At 34.9% G+C, this 27,443-nt stretch overlaps 1 protein-coding gene across 1 annotated transcript in view; it reads left to right on the plus strand.

Moving 5' to 3' along the window:
* The first annotated feature begins 287 nt into the window (after positions 1–287).
* ERGIC2 (ERGIC and golgi 2) overlaps positions 288–27,443 on the plus strand; it is a 30,215-nt gene continuing 3,059 nt past the window's right edge. Inside the window, exons 1-11 of the mRNA XM_006199968.3 lie at positions 288–403; positions 5,275–5,417; positions 7,003–7,111; positions 8,974–9,020; positions 10,260–10,330; positions 16,114–16,154; positions 19,120–19,221; positions 20,700–20,795; positions 22,655–22,710; positions 23,775–23,873; positions 26,805–26,902. Coding sequence (XP_006200030.1) covers positions 5,312–5,417; positions 7,003–7,111; positions 8,974–9,020; positions 10,260–10,330; positions 16,114–16,154; positions 19,120–19,221; positions 20,700–20,795; positions 22,655–22,710; positions 23,775–23,873; positions 26,805–26,902 — 825 coding nt within the window. The 5' untranslated portion in view covers positions 288–403; positions 5,275–5,311. The remainder of the gene's footprint in view (positions 404–5,274; positions 5,418–7,002; positions 7,112–8,973; positions 9,021–10,259; positions 10,331–16,113; positions 16,155–19,119; positions 19,222–20,699; positions 20,796–22,654; positions 22,711–23,774; positions 23,874–26,804; positions 26,903–27,443) is intronic.

The following is a 27,443-nucleotide window of genomic DNA, read 5'->3' on the forward strand; positions in this document are numbered from 1 at the left end:
CAGAGTTTGGAAGAATGATTGCAAATGATAATTCCTGCGCCCACGTCTCTTATTAGTAACGAAGTACCGTAATAAGGGTTGAGATTCGTTCTGCGGTCTCTGAGAGTCGGTAACACATCCCTTCCCGGAGAAGTTAACGCCTCATAGGTCACGTGATCACAACTGAACTACGTTTAAACCTCGGTTCGGTTCAGCCACGCCCCTTTGATTTTTGACCACGCCTGTTGCCTCACAAAGCGCTTCGTCAGCGAAAGGAATATCGCGAGAACTCCACACTGTCTTCCTTTCTGACGTTCTTAGCAGTGGTAGTTGCCTTGGTTCTCGCGATATTTCCGGGTAAACGGGAGCCCGGGCGACCCGGGCTTCTGTGAAACATGGCGGTCGGCTGGGACCGTAACACAAGGTAAAATGCCGAAACCCCGCCGGGCGCTGTTCCCTCGGTCGTCCCAGGGCTGTTCAGGGCGTGAAGGTGGTACTAGGGGCTGAGGGCCCGTTGTGGGGTTGGCTTCCTGTCTTGATTCCTCCGCACCGGGGAGCGGGCCGGCCCGGCAGCCGCTCTCCCTGCCTCCCCCGGGGGCGGTGCTGGCAGGACCCTGGGCAGCGCTGCGCCGGGAAGCTCCCCTTCCTCGGTCCAGTGTGTCCGCGCTCCTTGCAACTGGAAGGAGTTCAGGCGCCACCCTGGTAGCTGCTGGCCCCGGCCCATCGCTTCTCCCGGCGCCCGCTGCCCCCGTGGCTCCTCCTGTCCGCACACGAGGGGGTCCCGCGTTGTGATCACGGGCCAGCCGGGTCGTGTCCCGGGCTTCCCGGGTGTCTGGCTCCCTACCCGCCTTTCAGACAGATACCAAATTCTTCGCAGCAAGTTGCACTCTTTCTAAGAAAGACCGAGGTCTTGGCCTCGCCTCGAGAGGTCCGCACGCCGCTTGGGAAATTGAGAAAGGGGCAGGGCAGGGCGAGATGCTATAGAAGAGACAGGTTCGAGTGGCACTACTTTTCAGAAACCCTCCAGGGTTAAGCAGCCCTCGTAAGGTAACGTGTCAACTGGTGGCAGAAACCCACAAAGCCGTGGGTATCTGGGTAGGTCATTGTTGGAGAAAACACATTCAAGTAACTTTTATAGTTAGGATTTAATGCCCCCGAGACTTAACGCAAAGTTACATAATATCTGTTAAAATATTTCAAGACTGACTTTCAGAAACAGATAAAGATACAGTTAAAGTCGGGATTTATCCATTTGTTTGAAGTTGTACTTAGGTATTTCAAGTAATTGTCTAGCCTGATACTTTGTACCCGAGTATACTGTCATTGGAAAGAGGTGAATCAGGTTTATTCATTGAAGAATTCAGGACGTATGCTTGTTTACTCAGTTCGTTAATTGATGTCTCCAAATTGATGCAAATTCTTCCAGTTCTCTTAGAGGAAAAACACGGACAAAAAGAAATTCCCTGGTTTTCTTGGGGAGAGGATGAAGGGCGGAATTTTTTTCTTTTTGATGATAAACTTCAGTACACACCGAATGTTAAAACTGCTTGAGGGTACAAATCGTAAAACTATATTAAGCTAGAAAGTCTCAAAGGAAATCAGTACTAATCTGGAAGAACATAAAAAAAGAATTAGAAAAAAGATAAATTTATTTTCTTTGAGGGTTAGTGATTTAATTGGAAGAAATAGTGAAACTTATTTTTAATAGAAGTTATATTTTATGCAGTCTGTGCCTGCTACAAATCCTGTTCAACAAGTTTCCAATATTTATTCTGATTCTGCCTCTTAATGTCATGATGGGTAAATTAATCTCTTTGTGCCTTAGTTTCCTTACCTACAAAATGGAAATAATAATACCTAACTCAAGGTGGGTGGTGATGATCAAATGAACTAAAACATACAAAGCACTTAGAACAATGCCTGACATACAGTTACATTCATTAAGTGTTTTTGTTATTTAAATTTTTTTTGCTTTCTAACTTCTGTATTTACTCACGAAATGTTGCCTTCTTAGTCAAAATATAGATTGAAGAAGACACTTAAAAAGTAATTTCTTTCTGGTCTCAAAATTGATTAAACACTCTTCATTCTATAAGTTAATATGTCCCTGAACTCCATCTTCCAATTGCTTGCTTTCTCAAGCTGTTACTCTCTCTTAATTACTAAGGTACAAATTCCTCCTTTCCACTACTCCATGCAGTCTTATTGCAGCCTAGGTCAGCCCCACTGCCCTCAGTCTCTTATTCACCTATTCTCCTTGCTTTTGAGGACATTAATTCTGTTGTAAATATGTTCCATGTGTCCCTTTTCCCTCACACCTTGTTTAGACCTCTTTACTTCGATTTTGTACCCTTTTATTGAGTAGTTACTATAGTCAAGCCATTCTTTGAGGAGGAAGATATTTGTCCTTGCTTCATCTTGCTACTAGGTACTTCCAAACTGTTGTGTTGCCATCAGTCTGCAGTCTCTTCTCTTAGCTTTTATTCTATCAATTTGTATAATCCTCAGTCTATTCGTGGTGTTATTAACTAATTTCAGGTACTCCCCCACTTCCCTCAAAGACTTCAGCGTAAATCTCAAGTACTGTACAAATCGTTGAGTTTCTTTTAAGAATTAGAGCAGATAAACAGATGTTTATCAAATGACTCATTTTTATCTTGATTAAAAACTGTGAGGTAACCATTATGTCCCTCTCCCTCCTTTTAAAATAAAATTATAATAGAAAAATTTGAGACACTGAGAATCTTTTCAAATTTGTTACACACTTGATAAAGTGCCTCGATAATACCCCAAGTTTTTCTGATCACAAAACTCACATTTGTACCATCTTACCTGCCTTCCAAGTAAACCTTTTTTAAAATCACTTGGAAGGTTATTAGATTTGTTTGAATTTGTTAGGGTAAAAAGTTTTAAAAACATAATCTAAAGTAAAAATTTAACTGTCATAAAAAGTTTTAAAGTAAAAAAATTAAGTACTTTTTTTAAGCATTTGTAGAATGAAACTAAGTAATCTTTCATAAAAACTTTATTATAAGTTATTCTAATGCAGTATAATCATGTTTAAAATTACAGCTATGTCGTAGTTTTGCTTTTCGTTTCTGAAGTTTGGTGATGGTCTGGATAATATTTGTTCCATCTCCTTTCCCATTTCTTATTAATGGCTTGTTTTAGTTGCATAGGGCTTGCACAACAAACTACCATAACCTGAATGCTTAAAAGAAAAAAGGAAAGTTCTTGCCTGACACTTGTGGAGGCTCTCAGACTGAAATCAACACGTGCTCCCTCTGACAGCTCTAGGAAATAATCCTTCCTTCCCGTGTTTAGCACCGGGACAATCCTTGGCACTCCTTGGCTTGTAGGTACATCACTCTAATCTCTGTCTTCATGTGGCACTCCCTCCTGTGTGTCTGGGTGTCCATCCTTCTTATAGGAGTACCAGTCATTGGACTTTGGGCCACCCTAATCCAGGATGATCTCATCTTAACTAATTACATCTTTCAACACCCAAATATTTCCACATAAGGCCCATTCACAGATACCAGCAGATAGGACTTAAATGTATCCTGTTGGAAGATACACAGTTCAACCCACAACAATGGCCATATGTATTAATCACTTAAGGATTTCTCATATTGTCAAATATATATTAACAGAAGTTAGCTCATAAAAAGGTAGGCAATAGAAGAAAAATTGTGTCTCCATTTTTGTTTGGAGAAGTAATTAAACTTAACTGAGCAGACTGTGAAAGTGTCACGAATTCTATATTTTAATTTTGGCAAAGCATCCAATAGCCTCATTATTTTCACATGGATGCAAATGGACTGTTGGCTGCATGGCATTACTTTGATTGAGTGTTGATAATGTGTGTCCACGTTCCAGCAAAAAAGGTGTTTTCTTACTTCTTATGTAGTTGTTCAAAGCATTGTCTTAGTCTCAGTTGTCAGTGATGACTTCCTGGAGTTTGTCTTATTTTTTACTGTACATAACAGCATAAGAGAGAAATTGAAGATACGGTCCTGGAGATTGTCCAGCTATGAAGAGCAGCACCAGCCAGTGGGCACAGGAATCTGGTGCGATGGCACCTAAATGTTTAGGTTTTGTAGACCAGGACAAAAATATGTATAGAAAAAATCAGGAAAAGGGGCTGGATTTAAGGACTCATGTAGAATTTCAGTTTTTAATTTTACCAAAGAAGGACATCTAAAAATAAAACAAAAAACTTGCTTGTCTTACCATTTCATGAAAGAAAAAAAAAATTTGACACAAAAAATAATCTCAGAATAAAGGAGAGCTTTTTAAACTGAATAAATTTCACTTAAAGAATTTCTATATTGTGTTTTTCATTTAGGTACAGACTACAAAATTCTGGAACAGAATGGCAGTTCTGTGGTTCTGGAAACCACGGATCTAGGGTCTTTCTAAATGCGGTTTTGAAAACGGCTGAGCGAGCTAGATGGAGAAGCAAACAGAGTGGGAATGGGAGCAGTGGAAGTGATAACAGGAGGAATTCAGGGCAAATGAAGAGCAGATTCTCCCCAGTCAGGAAATGAAAGAGCTGGAGGATAACTGGTTCTGCTCAGAGGGGAAAATCAGTGCTTTGGATTTTAGAGGTGAAGCAGTTTTGAACATTAAGAGGAGCCAAAACGTGGCCTTGTTTGTGTGTGGCTTTGTCTGAAGTTACGATGGAGGTCATGGAGGAGAAGTCTGTTACGCTTGCGTGGTGACAGTGGTGTCACTGTGCGTGATGCCAGGGAGGGAGTGTCACGGGATCGTGAGTGCCGAAGGCTGGTGATGGAACGGGGAAGAGGAGAGGTGTAATGAACCTCCAGGTGCTGAAGTCATGAAGGGCTCCCTTAAGGACTAAGTCAGCGGAGGGGTGGTGAACGTTGATATTCTTGCAGCGGTGTACGAACATGCCAGTCTTACCTCCATTTTCATCCATTAATGGGAATACAGGGGATGTATTATTTTTATGTGCTTTACTGATTTAATAGGAGAAAAATGTTTCTTATTTTAATTTGTATATTTAAGTATTACAAATGTGATTGAATTGTTTTTCACTTTTTTTTTTGGCTACTTAATGTGTTTGTGTGTGTAAATTGCCTTTCATTGGTACTTTTTGTCAGGATGGGAGGGCAGAAAGGAGAGGTGTGGGTAAGTGTTAGCTTTTTTTTTTTTCTCTCAGAGAGGAATGAGGATGTTAAGTTGTCCCAAGGACATTTGTGAGTTACCTAAAAGTAAAAGAAACCTTTTACTCTTTTTGGAGGCTTCACTTACTTGGCCTTTATTCCTCAGCATGACTATATGAAAGAAGAGGGGGGTTTTCCTGAAGATGAGGCGACTGAACCGGAAAAAAACCTTGAGTTTGGTGAGAGAGTTGGATGCCTTTCCGAAGGTTCCTGACAGCTATGTCGAGACCTCAGCCAGCGGGGGCACAGGTGAGCATCAGTTCCAGTCAGAACGCCTTCAGTAGGTGCAGCTTCTGTGTGATAGCCATCAACAATACACGGAAACGTAGCCCCGGGGAAGCGCTTGTCGGTGAGCTGTGCAGTAACTGTGTGGCTGGTCTGTCCTTAAATCACACTTTTTGCCTGAATTTTATTCTTACATATATTCTCTTTGGCATCCAATCCAGTGCAGTCTGTGCATTTAATAGCATTTATTAAAACATGGTTGAACACACAACATTGTAAAATGACTGTAACTCAATAAGGAAAAAAAAAAGGATAAAAGTGAAAAAAAAAAAAAACCCAACATTGCTGAACAAATTAACCTCATTTTACTACTTTGGTGCTGCTAAGTTATGTATCATTATATTAACAAGATTATTATATATATAAATAGAATGGAAGTTACTTAATGATGTTGAAACTGGCGCAGTCCATGTTGGTTAAGAATAAATCAATTTAGGCATCATAATAAAAATGTTAAAATTTCACATTACTGAAGAGAGGCAGCATGGGGTAATAGCTCAGAGCTTCGACTTTGGAATCAGACTGTCTGATGTATTTATTCCACCTCTGCCCCTTCCTAACGACTTGACCTTGAAGAAGTTACTCAGTCTGCCTGTGCGTTAGTTTCTTCCACAAAATGGGAATGATATCAGTATTTATGTAGCAGAGTTGCAGTCATGATTAAATAAGTTAATAAAATGCTTAGAGCAGTACCTGGTACAGATAGAAGTATTTGTTAAATAAAATAAATAAGTAATGAAATATATAAGAAAAACATGCAATTATCACAGTATTTACTATTACTTCTTTCCCCATGAAGACATGATAAAGTAATATATTTCGCATAAGGTTGACATTCCATTTGATAAACTGTATAATAAATTGCTTGCTATTTCTAATCCCCTGTGATTAAGTTTATTAATGAAAATAGCACCAGTTCTGTGGTGCAGTCCACTCTAAGTAGATTTCATCATAGTTTATGATCTCTTCGTTTCTGTCAGATTTTTTACTTGCTTTCATGAATGAAGTGAAATACTTAGGAGATTTCAAAGCAGACAGAGTTTCATTAGAGATTTAGGGATGCTGAGTTTCCGGCACCAGATTGTTGCGACTTCTCACAATCTAAGAAGTCAGGCTAGTTTTTTCTTGTATTTGTTTTTTTTAATTGGCCTACAGGCATGGATAACATTTTTAATTACAAGGGGACTAGCAAATTTGCATTGTGAAACTAAAGCTTTCATCATTTATCATGTCTGTGGCCTTGCTGTATATAAGAAGGTAAAAGTTTTGTGTCTTTGTAAAATTTTAGCAAATTTATTTAGTGAGAGATATCATTAATATTGAAGAAATAAAATGCTTTCTCAATATTGCAAATGATTATGTTCATGTTTGTGCTCATTAAATCTTCATTTTTGAGCTGTTTTAGAAAAATTATAATGAGTGTCTTGAGAAAAACCTTTTACAGTATTCATTCACATGGCACTCATATTAGGGCATTTAATCTCACTTAAAATAATTTCCTGTTGTTTTAAAATTTGTTTTAATTCTTTCTTTTCTATTGGTTTCTCAGTTTCTCTAATAGCATTTACCACTATGGCTTTATTAACTATAATGGAATTTTCAGTATATCAAGATACATGGATGAAGTATGAATATGAAGTAGACAAGGATTTTTCTAGGTAACGATTTTTTTTTTTAATACTGCCTTTAGACTTGAATTATTCTAAAGATAGCATATCAAAAAAAAAAGTCTAACCTTTTATACTTGGTTTATTTTAATTCAAAAGGAATAGTCCTGAAAAATTCTCATTAATTTTTATGCATTAATGAAACATTTTAGAATCATTTGAATACTGGTTAAACCCTAAAAGAGAGATTTTCTGAATATGCTTAAATGTTCAATCTGATTCAATATGTTTTAAAAGGTTAGGAGAACATGTTTTTCTTTAGATGTTGAAATGGTGGAAATTGTGTAATATTTTCAAACTCTTTACTCTTTAGATTTTGTAATATCTAAAATTTACATACTTATAACTTGATTTTTATAAATCATATCTAAATTTTTAGGTAAACAACATCACTTTAAAACCTTTGAACATATTAGTATCTTAATTAGGAGACAAAATATACTTTAATTTATTTGGATTTTATGGATTTTTAATTGATTGTAGATAACAGGTTTATAATACTAAGGTTGCACTAGATAGTGGAAAACAGTTACTTCTCGATTTCAATCCCAGCTCTGCCGTTTACTAGGCTCTGCCGTTCACTAGGTGTGTGACTTGAGGGAACTTACTCAATCTGCATTTGCATGCGCTTCAGTTTCCTTTTCTGTAAAGTGAGGTTAGTAATTATAGTACTTTCCTCATCGGGTCAGTGTGAATTAAATCAGTCAACATTTGTAAAAGTTGCTGCATAACCTTGAGCAAGTCATACAACTGACTTCTTTTGGGCCTCCGTTTCTTCATCTGTAACATCAGTGTTATTCTTGATGCCATTAGTTTTTAAGGAATTCATTGTTTTTCTTTCTCCCCCCCCCCTTTTTTTAAGCACCAGTGAAACATTTTTTATTCTTTCCAAATGAAGTCCCATGTTGTTCATCACATAAGTGTAGGAATCCCAAAAGCCTGTCTATTTGGCCTCATTCTCGTAGCATCTTTTGAGTCAAAACCCCAGGGTTATTTGGAGTACAGTTTGAATTCTAGACAACTTTAGGACTCCATGAAGCTCTAAAACTCTGTGCTCCTGAAACCAGATGAAAATTGTTAGAGTGAAAAAAAGGTTTTGATAGGAAGCACAGGCCAGGACTGATAATGATTGTTCTCATTCTGTTCTTCACGGTGCTTAATTCTGATTTTTGAAAATTAATTTGACTTGAACTAATCATTTGAAAATAAGGCATTAGTTGAACCTTTTAAAAAGGCCATTTTAAAAATCACTTTTTTTTTTTTTCTGGTAATATGGTTACATCCATCTTGAGTCACACAGACCTAGTTTCCAGTATGCCACTTCAGGGGTTATGTGGTCTTAAGCCAGGCATTTACAGTGCCGTCAACACCACTGGTTTCTCTGCAGAACTGAAGCTGTCTGCTTTATAGGTCCATGATAAAGGATAAAGATGATAGTATTTGTAGGATATTAGGCATAATGCCTGATGTATGATATTTGATAAATAGGGGAGAAAGGCTTTCAATCCCTAACTCTTGATTTTGAGAGTTTTACATTCTTTAATTGAATAGTCTATATAAGGTTTATATAGACAGAAAGATTTTTTTCTGAGTTGCTTAGCGTTATTAATTATAGATTTAACATTAAATTAAAGAATACTGTATAAACCTGTGTAATCAGAAAGGCTGTTTGGAATAGTTACAAAAGAGAATTTTTACCTTTAAAGTGCTGTGTTTTGGCCATATGAAATGTTATCCAAGTTCTGCTTAACATTTTATTCTGTATGCAGTCCAAGTTTTCCATAGATCAATTGATTTATATTTCTCATGTTTTGTTAATTGGTAGGTACTAATGTTTCTTTTTTGTCTTTTAGCAAATTGAGAATCAATATAGATATTACTGTTGCCATGAAGTGTCAGTGTAAGTACATCTTTCACTTGATGAATGCATGTATAGATTATGGTTTAAATAATTGCTAGTAAAAAGTAAAAATCACTGGTTGTTTTAACTTTATTTTTCCTTTATGATATCTTAAAATACTATTGTAGTGTTATTTAAGAATGCAAGTTGTTTTTCTCCCCAGCTTATATTCTTTAAATTTCTTATCCTTAAAGAGATTTAACTTTCACAGTAGTATAATTAAAGGAAAATTGGAGGAAATTTTTATAAATCGTTCTAGTTTAGATATATCCTTAACTACTTTTTTATTTGGAGTACCAATTTTTATACTCACATTCCACAAACATACCCTGTTCCACTTACTACCCTTTTACTTTTGCATATTAAAATACAGAGGCAATCTTTTAAGGCAATAGTGATGTTAACCTTTTCTGTTTGCTTCACTGGCTTCACTTGGTTATACTGGTAGAAGTGGAAGAATCTTAAGAGATCAGATAGATCATGTTTGAATCAGTATTGCTCTCAAAAATGACGATGCCTTTTCATCTTAAATTGTATCTTAAATTTCTGCTTGAAAAGTAGAGACCAAGAATTCAATAAATTAGGCAAAATTTTTTAAAGCATGAAATTGTTTTATCCAATTAATGAAATTAGTTTTTAAGAGATTTCATCTAAAAACAACCTTAAATCTCTTTTCCCTTTCCATTTATTTTTCCTTAGGTTTGTGGTTTTAAGAGAAAAATACTTTGTATCTAAACTATGAGTTTGTGTTAATACTGAATGTATTGTATTTTGCCTTATTTTAGATGTTTGAATACCATTGAAATTTTATTTAGCCTTTTCAAAATGAATTTTTCCAGCTTGTTGACTTTTTAAGTCATCAGTAGCTTTGCCTTAAGATTTCTTTTAATCTCTAAAAATAATTCTGGTAATTAATATTTTGGTCAGCAGCCATTTAGTACTTGTCATTAGGTTCTTGTCAATTTTTGCGAAGTTCTTCAGTAAAGTCTATGCTTTTACCAAGAGATTCTGAGTCCTCTTTTTTATTGAGTAAGAAGTAGAAAAAGCAGTACTAATTTTTGGATTATTCTCTACCAAAACTATATAATGCTACTGTTTTAACTTTCGAACAAATAAGCAGTATAGGAAAGTGATTGTACATATTTGTGAGTTTTTTGCTGGTCATCTTAATTTGTTAGTTTATATCAGATACAGTTTGGCTCTGAAAATAGAAGATAAAACTTTTTTTTTTTTATGTAGATGTGGGAGCTGATGTATTGGATTTAGCAGAAACAATGGTTGCGTCTGCAGATGGTCTAGTTTATGAACCAGTAAGTTTGATTCACGTGTTCTTTTTCATAGTATCTTTGAGGAATTGTCCTTTTGAAGACAGTTTTGGTATTTGCTTTTAATTTTGTCTCAGCTAGGTTTTTTTTTTTTTTAGAAAATTACTTAATTCAAAAATAATTCATATTCTTTGCAAACATTTAGGGGGGAGAAAAAAGTTCTGTCTAATACCAAAGCCTTGAGATAACCACTGTTAACATTCTGCATAAGCCTCTATAACCTTATACTTGGTTTATATGTTGTTTTAATTCTTCCTAACAATTTCCTTTTTTATATAGTTGCTATAGTGATGAAATTTTCTTCTTCTAATGCTTTGGGAATTCTGTGTCCTATTTGTCTTTTACTTTTACCAAATAGAAGTTTTTCAAAATGTTTGAGGTCTGTTTCTCTTGTAATTAAGAATGAATCAATATCTAAGAGGGGAAATTTCACATGCTTTTACTTCTTTCTCTCTTCTTCACACCTCCACTTCCCAGAGCTAGTGAAATACTGACCTTCTCTTATTGTTTTCATAGCACAAGTTGTGTATGAAAAATTGATTTATCAATTAACACCATCACATTACAGGGGCAGGTGATAACAGGACATGATCAGAACCTAGTCCTAAAGAAGATTTAGAGAACGAAGCATGGAACTCCCAGCCACTTTGAGTTGCCCGTGCCCTGCTGGCATTGTGGTGCTTCTGTTCACCCATGCATTCTTGAGTTGTTTTGTGTAAGACTTGAGAACCCTCTTTAAACAAAGTTGCGAGGTGCAGGCTAAAGGTGATGGAGGAGGTAACTGAATTGAATGTGTAGAGAAAAATAAAGGAATTCGTTAGGTCAGTTTTGATTACTAAATTATATTTAGCTTACAGCAACAAAATATATTTGTGTCTTTTGATGCATACTTTTTTAATAGAAATATCTAAAGAAAAAAACTTGTTCTTGCCACTCTGAACCTCTCCACTTCCTAACTCCTGGAGTCCCACTCAGAAAAGTGATATCACAGAAATGTCATGCGGTTAGGTAACTTACAAATTCAGGTACCATATTATTGCTTATTAAATTATTATCTGGAAATTTAGATCTAGACTGTTATTAGACACTTTAACATTTGCATTACATGTCATTACTATTTTAAGAATAATTATTCAACTTTATGTTTTATTGCTTTTATTTTCTGCCATTCTTTTTTTCTTTATTTTTGTTTATCATTTTGTGAAAGACTTTTTGTGACCTTTTTATCAGCAGAACTTGCAGGTCATAGTTCATGACAGACAGCCTGTGCCGTTCTGTTCTTAATACATGTAAGGTTGGCTGGGGATAGAATTCTTGATTTATGGTGTTTTGGACTCAAAACTTTGTGACATTCCTTTATTGCTTTCTGGCATAATTTTTTTCCTTTGTAGGTGACATGTGTCTACTTACAGGCTTTTCTTCTTTTGCTTTTGAATTGCAAACATTTATCCTATATATCTAAGTGCGGGACGTCTTTAGTTGTTTTTGGTTCTTAGTGGTATTAATGATCTGAACTTTTTAGCCTTTTTTGCTTATTTCTTTGCCTTAATGATGTTCAGAGCAATGCTTTTACCTCTGCTTTTAAAAATTTTTTATCATGATATTGAATTCATGGAGTGGTTCTTAATGTCTTTATCAATTCTTGCATTAGATGCACATTTTGAGCTTCTCCTCTGAGTTCTGGGAAATTACATTGACCCAGCAGGATCAATCTTTTCTTTTTCAATGCCTTCATTATGCTTTAAAATTCAGTGATTATATTTTCCATTTCTAATATACTGCAGATCACTCATTTTTTGCTGTCTTCATGATACTAAATCTCATTGAGAAATAAGTGAAAACTTCACTTTTCTTCTTATTTTTAGGAATGGTATCATAAAGTTAGCCTTCATACCTTAGACTGACCACTTTTTTCAAATTAATGAATCTTTTTATCATCTATTTATTTTCTTAAAAAAATTTTTTTAAACAACTTTATTGTGGTATGATTTCTGTAAACTACACGTATTTCAGATGTACAATTTGATGAATTTTGATAGATGTACACACCTGTGAAACCACCACCACAATCAAGGTACCTAACATTTCCATCACTCCCCAAGAGGTGCAATTTTTGAACTCCCAGTTTATCCCTTCCCCCGCCCCCCATTTACTCCCTGCTAACCATCAGTTTGTTCTCTATGTCTGTGAATCTGTTTCATTATGTAAACAATTTCATTTGTGTCTTTTTTTTGGTTTTGTTTTTAGATTCCACATATAAGTGATATCATATGGTACCTTTCTTTCTTTTTCTGGCTCACTTCACTTAGAATGATGATCTCCAGGTCCATCCATGTTGCTGCAAATGGCATTATTTTATTTTATTCTTGTGTATGGCTGAGTAGTAGTCCATTCTGTGTATGTGTATATAGACACACCACATCTTCTTTGTCCAGATGACTATCTGTCAGACAATTAGGCTGTTTTCATATCTTGACTATTGTAAATAGTGCTGCTGTGAACACTGGGATACATGTTTCTTTTCAAATTATGTTTCTCTCTCAAAATATGCCCAGGAGTGGGGTTGCCAGATCATATGGTAAGTTTATTTTCAGTTTTCTAAGGAACCTCCATACTGTCTTCCACAGTGGCTGCACCAATTTACATTCCCACCAACAGTGTAGGAAGGTTCCTTTTTCTCCACACCGTCTCCAGCATTTTATCATTTGTGGACTTTTGAGTGATGGCCATTCTGACTGGTGTGAGGTGATAACTCATTGTAGTTTTGATTTGCATTTCTCTAACAATTTGCGATGTTGAGCGTCTTTTCATGTGCCTGTTGACCATCTGGATGTCTTCTTTGGAGAGATGTCTGTTTAGGGCTTCTGCCCATTTTGGCTGGGTTGCTTGTGTTTGTTTTTTTTTTTAAATATTGAGTTGTATGAGATGTTTGTATATTTTGGAAACTCGTCCCTTGTCAGTCAGATCACTTGGAAATATTTTCTTCCATTCTGTAGGTTGCCTTTTCATTTTGTTGATAGTATTTTCTTGTTCATCTTTAGGACAGGGAAATAAGTGGCCAATTAAGTGATCAAGACTTGAAATGGACTGTTGAGTTATGTCAGTTCCCAGCCTCCTCCTCCTTTCTTTTTTTTTTTTTCAGACCTAAGAAAGATATATTGTTTAGATATACTATGTTTCTTCTAAGTAAAATCAGAGCTTCAGATACTTTTGAAAAGAAAGGAGGAAGTCCCATTAGGTTCAGGATGGCAGAGTGGTTCACCAGGGCACCCCAAATTTCCTTTTCTGCATTTGTTTTGACAGGTTAAATTTAGCCAGGGTAATTCCTTTTTTCTTTAGCCAGTGTGACTGTTCTTATTAGCAGCCAGTTGTGGCAGTATTTTTGCTTAATTTAGAATTTAGTCCAGGCTACATATAAGCTGGGAATGACACTGCTGTGGAACGCCCCGAGGGATGTGGCCTTTGGCGCTTGAGTGAACTCCTGAAAGTGTTCTTAGGGTGGAGACTCTTCCTTGAGTGTCCTGTTCTCATTTATCACCTGTTTCCTCTGTTACTCTGAATTGGGGATTTACTTGCTCCTTACGTGGACTTTTCTGTTCCATGATGTAAGCTGTGCTGGGCTTTTCTCAATTTAGTCTCCCTTGTATGCTGTCTTGCACAAGTTCTTGAAAATTTCCAGCATGTGGATGCTAATTGAAAATGATTTAAAATGATGATACATTTGTGTCCTCGTTTTTCTGTTTCTTTGGACATTGTGAGAAATAGAGGAGATAATCATCTTGAACTTATCCTGTAAAAGTTACTTATGCTGTTTATCAAGCATTCTGTCCGTATTCTGGATGTCTGTCACTCTCACTTGCTTTTCTTCACATTTATTAAGTCTCTGATTTTTTTTTAATATGTATTTTTTCTGGATAGCTTGTCTCTCTAGCTGGATTTTTAAGCTCCTGAGAAGCATTAGATTTGTTTTTTCTTCTTTATAGTTCAGGAAATGTAAAGTGTAATGCCTTGCAGGTATTAGGCACTGATGAATGTTAGAATTATGTAATTGTGACAAGATCGTTGGTTATTCCTTTGTAAACAGTTGCTGCCATCTGTTTCAATCATTTGTGGAAAAGGGCAGTTTTATTTTAATTTAACTGTCGTATAACTAAAAGTCATGTCTTAGAAAGTTTGGAACTTAAAAATATCTGATACTTTTTGTCAGTAATATTTTAATGTTTAATGTTTTTGGTAAATATTCATTTCCTTGTCCTAATTTACATTCACATATCTAAGAATTATTATTAATGTAAAATTATTTGAATTTTTTAACTTATTTTAATATGCAGTCTGAATATTAAAAACATAACTATAATAACTTTACTAGTTCCCAAACCATGATCACACAGTATGCTATGGTATTTACTATTTTACAATTTGCTATTATATTTCATTATTATTTCTTTATTTAAAGAAAAGAACTACTTTTAAGGATGGGAAAGTGAGGACTCAGACAGAGCTGGGTTTATATATTGACCCTTACTATCTGTGATTTTGAAAAAAACTTTTAACCTTTAGCAATCCTTCCTTATATACAAAAAGTAAAGAATAATGACAAACTCACAAAGTTGTTATGAAGGTTAAGTGAGAGAATGAATTAAGGGGCATCGTACCTCGCACAAAGTAAGCTACCAGTGGTTCCTTCGCCCTCTGGTAAGCGCTGTATCAAGCGGTTTCGGGAAATCAAAGGAAGAATCATGTAGTCCCTACTGTCAACAGTTTTATTCAAAAGGTAACTGGGGAGCAGTTGCATTTGCCCCATCTGTTTGGCATGGTGTGTTTTATACATGTTAGCACTTTGTGTTCTGTGATGTGAAAAAGTTGGGAAGCATGATATAGACAAATTCAGCAGGACGAGAAATCAGAGTAATTTCATTGTAATCAGAAAGATGGGAGCAATTTACCCTGGAGCAAATGCTGCACAGAGTTTAGACAGACATTAGGGGCACCATTACAGGAAAGGAAGGAATAAAAAGACAGAGGTAGAATCGTTTGATGAAATGAGGGGTTAAAGAGCAAGGATTTGCAGGGACATTGGTGGGTTATGGAGGGATCATTAATAATAGGGATATGGTAAACAGTAGAATCAATGTGTTTTGTTATGAATTGCCTTTTTAAAAGTCAAAAGTGGACTTTTTGCTACAAAATTAAATTGTGGATATTGCCACAAACCGTGGGAAGTTTGTGTATTTCCCTCTGATTCTGTAAAGCAGGTTGATGAACATAGTGCCTAGGTAAATTCTTTTGAATGATTTTTTTCTTGATTAATACATTTGGGTATTACAGTGACATTGTTTAGCTGATTTCAAACACTGTGGTTTTATCATGATATTTTCCAGGTAAGAATATGGGCTTTGGATGCTTGAATATTATGCCATATGTCTTTTTCATTTCTTTTTTAAATAAATACTTTTGTTTCATGCTGGCATCATTTAAATGCCATTTTGCATATATACTAGATTGCATTGTGTCCATCCCTATAAATGTAGATAATGGTAACAGGAAAATATTTGCAATCAGTAAAATTTCTTTATATTACTTTTGAGTAAAAATATCATTCATTTAAATTTTTAGTTTGACTTATGGAAGATGAAATGTGAATTTTGAATGCTTGTTTCTAATGGCACTGTAAATTTGTTCCTTGCTCAAAGAAAATTTTTAAAAATGATGATATAAAAGCCAAAAGAAATTGACAGTGCTAGTGATTATGTTTTTCTTTATTTCAGGCAATATTTGATCTTTCACCACAGCAAAAAGAATGGCAAAGGTAATGAGTAAACAAAGTATTGTAGTCCACATGAAATCTAGATCACACTTTGTCAATTTTGTCTAGTGTGGATCGTTCATAGATTGACATATTTCTCTAGGCATTTCTTTGGATGAAGTATCAGCAGAATATAGTGTATAATTTTTACATATTCAAAAATTTTATCAGATCTTAGGGAAGTCCTATAATCTTTTCTCTAATGCACTTCAAATCACATACATTTTAGTTTTCATTTAAAATTGTATTACTATTTAAAAAATTTAAAAGCAACATATGACCAAATTTGAGTATAAAAATATAAAATGAAAGTAAAAGCTTCCTCATCATTCTCTAAACCTAGTGCCACTGACTAGTGGTAATAACCCGAGTTAAATTTCTTGTGCAGCCTTCCAGAGGTGTTCTGTTGTTATATAATCTTCAGTAGGTTTCTGTATTAGCCAATGTAATTTTTACCCTAATACAGGAGGGATCATCCCATACATTTGTTTTTATAACTTGCTTGTTCCAGCCTAACCTTATATTTTGAAATTTTTCATCTTAAGTACATATGGTGCTGCACTTTATGGGAAACTATAGTGTGTTTAATTGATCCTTCTCAGTGGGCATTTAGATTGCTGGTAGGATTCTAATGTGAAAAACAATCTCAGTGAAAATTCTTGAATCTAATTCCTTATGTGAATATATATACATATATTCCTTATGTACTTGTGTGAATGTATGTGTGTGTGTGTGTGTGTGTGTGTGGTTTCTAGAAATGGAATTTCTCTTTTAGAGGACATTTAATATTTTGATAAGTTCTCATCACAAGGAAAAAAGGTCTAACTGTGAGGCGGTGGTTGTTAACTAAACTTACTGTGGTAATCATTTCACAGTATATACATCAATCAAATCATATGTTCTATACCTTAACCTTGTACAATGTTATATGCCAATTATATCTCAGGAAAACTGGAAAAATTGTTTTGATAGATGATGTGAAATATCTTCCCAAAATAGTTTCATTTATACTCCAAAACTGTATGAGAATACTTGTTTCTATACAGCCTCACCAATAATAGGTATAACCAGACTTTTTTTTTATTTTTGCCAATTTAATTTGCACTTGTTTTAGTTAGCATTCTTTACGAATCAACTGAATATCTGCAGATTTTTTTTCTGTTTGTATTTTCGTGTGTGAAGGTGCTTGCTCATGCTGCGTGCCCATTTTGCTGGTGGCTGGGTTTTTTCTTAATAACTTTAAAGAATCCTTTGTATATTAAAGAAATCAGTTCTTTGTTATAAATGGTTACCCCACTCCCACTGTTTTCTTTCTCTTTGGTTTCTAGGCTGTGTCTTATGTTTAAACAGATATTACCTGACTTAAAGATTATTACAAAAATTTTTTTCCCCTTTTTTTTTTTTCTTCCTAGTCCATAAATATATTTCAAAGGCTTTTCTCTTTCAATTTCCACTTTCATCATTTGGGGAGATTTTAAAATTAAAGCTGTAAATGTAGTTGATCAAAAGAACTGAATATTAGGTGTCTCTGAGCCTTTAGTGGGAACCCATCCAGGGATGAAATACATTACTTTAAGCCAGAAATATTAAAGTGAGAAGTCTCCTTTCATCTGGAATGTTAGTCAGTGTTCAAGATGAGTAATAAGTGCAAGAGGAGATTGTGTTTTTACTATTATGATAGCTATTTTTCCATCATAGTGGTTTTTACATACTTTCATATATGGAACATAAGCTTGGATACTTATTGGTATATTTGAAGCAGAAGTTACACATACACACACACTCACACACACACACACACACAGACTTTGGTGTTGTCAACCTCTTCTCCCACTGCCCAGCACTGAAAGTTGAACTCTGGAAACACACACGAAAATGTGAAGCTTTTGATTTCTGCCAGCATTAGATCTAAAGATTTTAAATCTTTGTACATATAAATCTGAAGATGGGATCTGGCTTCTTGAAGCTTCCTAGATTATCATGTTCTGCTTTTAAACAAGTATTCTTGAATGGACTAGAAATGCCTCAGGCCTGTCAGCCTGAATAATGTGCAGACCAGAGTGTTCTGTACCTACGGAATTTGCTGAAAGATATTTAAATTTTCTTTCAATTGTTCTACTTCTTAAAATATTTAGGATTCCAATTCATCTCTTCCCTGTAGTAGTAAATCTCAAACCATGACAGAGCCTTTGTGATTACTGCTTTTTATTTCTACTAAATTCACAGTATAAAAATGACTTATTATGTTAGTATATGAGCTGCTGAAGCGAGCACATGACTTGTTTTAAATAGGCCTGTCTTGCTAGTTAGTGTTCTTAGTGGGTGGCGCGTACGTATTTTATCTCTCACTCGCACTTCTAGGAAATGTTTGTTGTATCATGATGGGATGTGAAGTTAATACTAATCAGATAATTCTGATTTACATTTACTTCCTTTTTAAGTGACTATATTTGTTTGTAATTTTTCCAAGTTATTTGTGTGTTTGTGTATATATATATATGTATGTGTGCATATATATATATATATATGTTGTGTGTTCATTCCCCAGTAATCTCCTACTTTAAGTCCATCAAATTTATCATGTGGCCCCTTATTTGTCTCATTCTGTATCTGTAACACTTTACCCAGTGTCTGACAAAAATGAAGAATTTTGTAACTGCCGCACGCATGCGTGAAGGGTGAAGCTAGATAGTCAGGTGGGCAGAAGCTGGTTGCATGTCCAGTGCTGGTGGAATCAGACAGGCTTAAGGAGCCCAGCTGTTAGGCCTCTAGCCACACTGCCTCATTTTTCCTGCTTTCAAGGAAATGATGAAAGAAAACTTAGTACTTTATTTTGGAATAAAGTTCTGTAATAATAAATGTATGGCTTAGTTAAGTCAGCTACCCACTGTTATTTTTAAAATGGTGTTGGCTTTCTCTGTGTGTCTCACTGTGTTTCTAAACTATTACTTACTTGTTTTCTACGTAGGATGCTTCAGCTGATTCAGAGTAGACTGCAAGAAGAGCATTCACTTCAAGATGTGATATTTAAAAGTGCTTTTAAAAGTGCATCAACAGCACTTCCACCAAGGTGAGATGTGTGTTTTAAATATGCAACTATTTACTAATAACTTACTTTGACATAATTTTAGTATTGGTTTAATTCTCTGGACCTCACATTTCTTAGAGAAAATGTAATCATCCTGTATGATGAAGATGTCTTTTTTTCCTCTTAAATTTATAGCCTGTAATATTTTTTTTTAACATTTTTTATTGATTTATAATCGTTTTACAATGTTGTGTCAAATTCCAGTGTTCAGCACAATTTTTCAGTCATTCATGGACATATACACACTCATTGTCACATTTTTTTCTCTGTGATTTATTATAGCCTGTAATATTAATCCGGATTATCACAAATCGTATTACTTCATTTTCACTTAATTTTTCTCTTTTATGTGTGTATGCTGTACCTTCATATAAAACTATACTAGGTTTTAAGCACAGGGAACTGTGTTCAATAATGTATAACAATCTATAATGAAAAACAATGTGAAAAAGAATATATATATATGTATACATATAACTGAATCACTGTGCTGTACACCAGAAACTAATGCAACATCGCAAATCAACTGTACTTCAAAAAAAAAAAAAAAAAAATCCCCAGGCCAGAAAAAAAAAATCAAAACTAAGAGGTGGGGGTAGTATAGAGGTAGGGAATAAGAGGTATGAACTATTAGGTATTAAATAAGCTACAAAGTAAAAAAATAAAATAAAATAAATTTGAAAAAATTTAAAAAGCTACAAGGATATATTATACAACACGAGAATATAGTCAATATTTTACAATAACTATAAATTGAGTATGGCCTTTAAAACTTGTGAATCACTATATTGTACACCTGTAATGTATGTAATATACAATATACTGCAGTTTAAACAAAGATGAAAAAAGAATAAATTAATTATATTTATCATTATGAAGGTGTATAAACTTTGGTTAGGGATTTGATATTTTTATTTCTGTTTTTTCTCTTTTATAGATTTGAAGAGCTGATATTTGGAAATGCTATAATCTTGGAAATAATTACTTAAATTTAAAACTACACAGAATTTTTACATTTGTTTAGGAAGGAAATGCCATTATCTATGTGAAATTATGGCATGCCCTTCCCTTACCTCATTCTTTTTCCCATCCCTTCCTGTCTGTAAAGTGCCAGAGGTAGATGATGGAAGTATGTCTTTGTTGGGCTAATAGTTCTTTACTTTTAATTTTTCTTCTCTCCTTAAACTTAGTCCTCTGGTTAAATTTGAAGAACCATAGAATTTTAGATTTGTGTAAATAAAATATAATATTTATATAATAATTATTAATTTTTTCTATTTTATAGATTTTTTTAAAATAAATGTATAGACTTCAGAAAACTGCTATTCTACTTTTGACATTTAGAATATTACCTAAAAATTAATCTTTAGGGATTTTTTTTTCCCTGTGCAAAATTCTCTCACCACAAAATGGGGACGATTGAATGTGCTGTAAGTAATCCTGACGTTATCTTGTAACAGGGAAGATGACTCATCACAGCCGCCCGATGCGTGCAGAATTCACGGTCACCTATATGTCAATAAAGTAGCAGGGAATTTTCACATAACTGTGGGCAAGTATGTTCTTTTCACTTACTGAAAATACTTTAGACGGGTTGGCAGTTTGGTTAAAAGTAAATTCTTTGCTAACCAGATACTATAGAACCAACCACCAAAGGGCTGCTTAAAATGTGTTCTTGGTGTCTTTAGATTGACATTTCAGCCTTCAACCTCAGGGTAGAGAAGACTGCTAACTTTAAAAACGACAACTTCAAAACGAAAGAGAAACAGTCATGTCACATTTTGTATGTTAAAGTGTATGAGCTGTAGGTAACTGAATTAAAACCTTCAACTTGCTAAGTTGGAGTAGCCGGCATGTTCTTATCTAGACGTTTTATTAATGTGTTCATTTTGTTGGGGAGTATTAGGCTTCTGTTTCATTTTTCCTGTTGGTGATCCTCATCAAAATGTAATCCCTAACTAACTGGAGACAGATATTTTGATGTAGTTAGAAATTAGTGTCTGGGAGAAAGTTAAAAGTTAAGAAAAAATTTCAGACCGCCTGCCTTCATGAGCAGAACCCAGTACAGAAACTGTCATATCATAAACCCTTGGTGAATTTCTGAATGGATGAACAGATTCCCCGGTTGTCTCTTCCCTCTTTCTCTGCTTCTCTCCCTCCCTTCCATCCTTCCAGCTGGAGTTGCAGAGCTGAACAATCCTTCATTATAAAAGCCTTTCTTTGAGTCCTTGTTTTGTGCAAATACCATGCTATATACTAAAGGTGAAACAGTGAAAAGAGAAAGGAAAAGAGAAAGGGTTTTTGCTGACGTTCCATGAGAGAATCTGAACTTTAAACAGTGAAGTACACCCATCATTATTTAATTACAGTTGTGTTGAAGCTATAAAGGAAAACTATGGCTGCTAAGAAACTGTGTAACAGGGTACCTGACCTACTCTGCAAGTCAGTGAAGGCTTTATCGAGGAAAACCTTTGAACACTAGTGGATGATTAGGAATTTTCGTATAAAGGGGAGAATGGCACCCAGGCCGAGGGACAGGCCATAAAGCAGGAAAGAGAATGGCTGGAGATTTAAAGAAATATAGAGAGACAGCATTAGGCTTCTGTGCAAAATTATGTCAGTGCTGACAGTGATCAGTTCAAGCATTTGCTTTGTCTTTGTTGTCCCACTCTCCCTAACATTTGTGTTTTGTCGCGTTGTTATTGTTGCCAGGACCATTCTCTCCATCCCGAACCTGTAAATGGGAACCTTAGAATTTCTTGGTATCAGTCAGCAAATAATAGTTGGCTCAAAGAGATTTAGAAGATTTTACTGCACCTTGGGATACAAACAATATCCTAACTAACTGAAAGAGAGAAACTGGCAAATATTGTGTGAACTTCTGTATTTTGGCCTTTGTTCCTAATTGCGCTTATCTCTTTATATGATAACTCATACCATCAATAAGAGAGACCAAGTGGAAAAGCATTTGGTTTGTATCTTACCCTTATCATCTCTGGGACTTTGAAAATAGGAAACCTCAACTCCAATTTAGCAAAGTGCTGTCTCCCAGCAGAAATACCTGTATTCAAAAAAGCGCTCGAGTATTGCTATTACATTTTGAATTTCATTAATGTGTTTGTGAAGATTTGTTTTCTCTCTTCTTATGTAACTACATAATACCTTCGGTTTTGCATCTTGGCCCACAAAACCTAAAATATTTACTGTCTGGCTCTTTACAGAAAACATTTGCCAACCTCCAGTTTATTGCATTACCAAGATGAGTAGACTTACCTACTTAAATCATAGGCCAAGTATGTTGTTATATTATTTTATATTAAGAAAATTATATAAACCTTAGAAAAGATTCCCTTTCTGATTTTAGTTAGTTATATAGTTAAATGTTTTAGTTTAATCCATTTTTTCCTCCTTTCAGGGCAATTCCACATCCCCGAGGTCATGCACACTTGGCAGCACTTGTCAACCATGACTGTAAGCAGTTTCTGAAATTTTTTCCATGAATATGTCCTTGCTGAAAAAGTGTATTTTTAAATTTTTAGTGTGGGTGCAAGGTAGGGCTTGGGAGTGGGCTGTTTTGAAAGAAGATATCTGAAGGGGAAAATAAGTGGTTGGATTTATTGACTCCAGTCCATTTTCTCTTGCCTGTAAGCTGTCTGCATTTCTACTCAGTCACAGCTCAGAAGTGCTGAGGTTAGAGAGGAGAGCCTTGGTCTTTTACATCACTTTGTACACATTTCTGCTAGTTTTTACATCACTTTGTACACATTTCTGCTAGTTTTTACAGATAATGGAGAGAATATGTTTGAAGTTTGTCAATTTAAATGTGGACATTTACACACACATACATGAAGTATTCAGATTACTTTTGTGTAATGATCACCATAAAGCTTAGTTTTTAAAGTCTGCTTTAGAGAACAGAAACAAGTAATAAATACCATAAAAAATAAGTTTGGTCACATTTAGCAATGGTGTGTATCAAGAATATATCTGATCAGTTTCACGGACATCATCCCAGTTCTTCTAACAGCACAATCCTCTTTCTATATGATGATTTTAATCAGGAAATACTTATTTTTTTGGTTATTGGGGTTAGATGTAATCAGGATTTCTTATATATGTAGATATAAATATATCTTATTATATATATCTTGTAATAAGAAATATGTATATAATAAACATAGGTAACATGAATTACATAACTTGTGTAATTATAACTTAAAAATTATATAATTATATAACATAAGAATGTATGTAACATATATATAAATTAGATATTATCAGGAGTTCTTAGATGTTAATTTGTACGTAATTATGAAATTTGGGATTAGCATTTTACTTACATACCTGTATGCATTTAATTCACATGTTTATAGGCATGTTTCTCAAAAACAATGTGGTATTAAATACTGTATTGTTATACCAGCAGATTTTAGATATTTTCATTTGAGAAAGGTAAGAATGTGAACTAACCTGTAACTTGTAGTTCTGACTAATGCAATTTCTCTACTTAATTGGTTTTATTTTTTGCCTCTTAGCTTACAACTTTTCTCACAGAATAGATCATTTGTCTTTTGGAGAGCCTGTTCCAGGAATTATTAATCCTTTAGATGGAACTGAAAAAATTGCATTAGATCGTAAGTAGTTGATTACTATTGGAATTTGCATGTAGGCAAATTGTTCTTATAGCTTTCATATTAATATATTTTAAATAACGCTCTTCCTAACCACCTTGTAACAGGAAAACCGATAAATCTTTAAGTGGTTTAAATGGTGCAATCTCTAAGGGGAGATGTGTGTGGAGAGAATTTGCCCTAGTAGTGGATAAATTATAAACGTTAAAAAATGAACCATGGAACAGAATAAGAAATTCGTCAGTAGTAAGCAGGCCAAGGCGTAGACTGTAAGAGCTCTGAGTGTGTGAAAGGTCGAGGTGCTAGGAGGGCGTGACTGCTTCTCCACATTCAGCGCTGCACTAAATCGGGAAGTGTGTGAGTGGAAGCACTCTGAGAGTTACAAGCTTTATTTAGTATAATCTTGTCTTGAAGTATATGTTCATTTCTACAGCAAAATACATTAAATAGTACATGAGATGTTCATTGAAAAGCATTTTGGTTAATACTTTGTTTCAAGATGCTAAAATGAACTATACATTTTTTTTTAAAAAAAGCAGTTCTTAGTATGAACAGAATAATTTTCAAAAGACTCTTTAAGTTTACTTGGTCCTAAATTCAGAAAGACTAAGAGGCGTTTAAAGTTACTTTATAAAATGCCACGAGATGAGTGTCAACAGGTTATTCAAGGCTTTAGAGCAAGTATACCCTTCTCCTTCCTGATGTATGTTCTACTGGGCCTCTTTTTCAAGAAGGAAAACAATTCATTACGAATCTGTTGAGCTGAGGAACTACCCCTCCGTGACACAGGCATTTTGAGGGGATTACTTACTTAGCAGTGGCATCTTTAATGTTGTGCAGATCTGGACAGACCTGTAAACTATGGAACAATTTGTGTCTTGCAACAAAATCTCGTGCAGCAGCACTTCCCCCTCTGCCTGGCCTTTACGTGATCAGACAGCTCTTCAGGTGTTCTCTGGCCGTAGCTGAAAAGGTTTCCAATTTTTCCTGTCACGTTTCTTTGACCGTCTTTGGTTACTGTGCATTGCATTGGCACTTCACTCCTCGTGTGGCAAGACTTCCTTTGTCTTTCATTTTTTCCCTCAGGTCTAATTATCTCCCCCGTGTGTACAACAGGATTGGTTATTGCCTTACCACTCTCAATTTCATCTTTTTTTCATAAATACTTAATACTTGAACATCTTTTTTCCTAGCGCTTTCAGCTTGCTATTTTTGTTTATGGCGTAATAAAGTTATTTGTAAAGCATCTCAAAAATAAGCACACATTGGGCAGTTCACTTTATATCAAAGAACAACTCAAAGGATGAAACTGAGGACTGTTCACAATCGATAAGCCATTTATTGTTGGTGGACAAAACTGACACCGTTTCGCTCTAATATTATCTGTGATAATATGTAGGATTTAAGTTGAAATTAATAATAGAAGAACTGGCCAAAAAACATTCATGTTTTTGAAAGTTATAGTGGTACAAGCAGTAGGTAAAATTGGAAATGGTGAAGTTGAAACAGTGAATGGCTTTCTTTATTTGGTTAGAAACTTACTTAATATTAGTGTTGAAGAGACCATTACCCTTACCTCTCCCTGCTGTCTTCAGTTTTACCCTTCCCTGTCCTGTTCTGGATTACTGAGATAAGAGACAGAGAAAGTGAATTGATGGGGAAAAAATTCATTCATGCTGAGCAAAAGAAGCTAGACCCACAAAAGTAGATACTGTACACCTCCATTTATATGAAATTATAGACAAAACTGGTCTAGAACAATGCAAGGTAGATTAGTGCTTATCCTAGGGCCAGAGATTGAGGGCATTTACTGCAAAAGGGTTCAAAGGAACGTTTTGAGATGATGAAAATATTTTATGTTTTGATTGTGGTGGTGATCATATGGGTAAAAACATTTGTCAGAATGTATCAAGCCATACATTTGAAACTGATGCATTTTATTCATGTACACAGTTTTCATAGACAATCATTACCACATGATATGAACTGTATCTGTTTTCAGGTCAAACGTATTGAGAGTGTATGTACTTACCGAGCTGAAACTATAGGTAGATAGACCTAATTCTAAATTTTCTAGAATATAGCCCTAGAGAATTAACATGTTTTATATTATGTGAATTGTTTAAAATTAATTAATAATGATATAATAGTATTTATAACTTGTATTAAACCTAGAAATGCCTAGTGACTATATAATTATGATCCTTTTGATTCATACTAACCCCAGGCCATCACTGAATAGTTTCTTTAGTTATATTCTTGCTGTGGTATCGAGTCCTTGTGTTTATCCAAAGGCTACATTTTGGTTTGTATATCCAATGGCCAATTCAATTAAAAAAACTTTTTTAATGTTTTATTTATTATTGTATTATTTAATTATTTTATTTTGGTGGGGGGAGGTAACTAGGTTTATTTATTTTTAGAGGAACTACTGGAGATTGAACCCAGGACCTCATGCATGCTAAGCAAGTGCTCTACCACTTGAGCTGTACCCTCCCCCTAATTTTGATTTATTTAAGATATTAGTAGAAACTGAAAATGTGTCTTGTGGTGGTTATACTATTGTAACTTTATTTTTATTAGTTTCTGTGCTGTAAAGAAAAGCTACTTTTATTTTCCATATTTGATAAAAGGATTGTAGAGGGTATCTAAATTCACTAGCCCATCTTTTTTGACATCTTTTAATAGACGTATGTGTTTTTGTGTGTGTGTGTGTGTGTGGGGCGCTAGTTTATGCTTACTAAGAACTTATTTTCCCAAGTGTGAATATACTGCTTTCATCGATTCTTTTACAATTTTTTTTGTTAGCCATTAAGTCCTAAGTAGCATTAAGTTTCAGATTAGTTGTATTTAATAGAAGGGGGATATAATATTTGGCAGTACTTTCATTGCTACTGGATTGATGGAAAAAACTATACTTTGTTTTTATTCCAGACAACCAGATGTTCCAGTATTTTATTACAGTTGTGCCAACAAGACTACATACGTATAAAATTTCAGCAGACACCCACCAGTTTTCTGTGACAGAAAGGGTAGGTTGAATCCAACCAGTGAAATGAGTTTTTAAAAAGCATTTTATATTATGGTCCTGCTACAAAATGAGGTTGGAGAGTTGCAGTTAGTGCCCTCCCCCACTTAAAATTTGTGGAGTTTTGAAATGCGTTGCTGTTTTATTTTAAGCCAATAAAATATCAGTGATGGGTGATATTATACCCATGGGTAAATGATAATACATTTACCTTTTGACCCAGCAATCCCCACTTCTGGAAGTTGAATCCAAAGATCCCGTGGGAAAGGAAAAATGGTGTGTGTAGGAGGCTATTCGCTATGTTATTTGTAATAGCAGAAGACTAGAAACACCCCAAGTGGTGCATCCACACAATGGAGGAGCATGCAAATTTAAAAAAGAGAGAGAAATTATGTCCAGGATATATTTTAAATAACAAAAGTAAATGTAAAATATATATAATACCAGAGCATTTGACCTTTGCAGGGTGTGTTTGTGCTGATAGGGCAACTACAATAGTTGTCTTTCGCTTTAAAAAAATAAAAAGGGCATAACTGGAGTTGGTA

Source organism: Vicugna pacos, chromosome 34 (genome assembly GCF_048564905.1).
Source record: "Vicugna pacos chromosome 34, VicPac4, whole genome shotgun sequence".
NCBI classification, from domain to species: Eukaryota; Metazoa; Chordata; class Mammalia; order Artiodactyla; family Camelidae; genus Vicugna; species Vicugna pacos.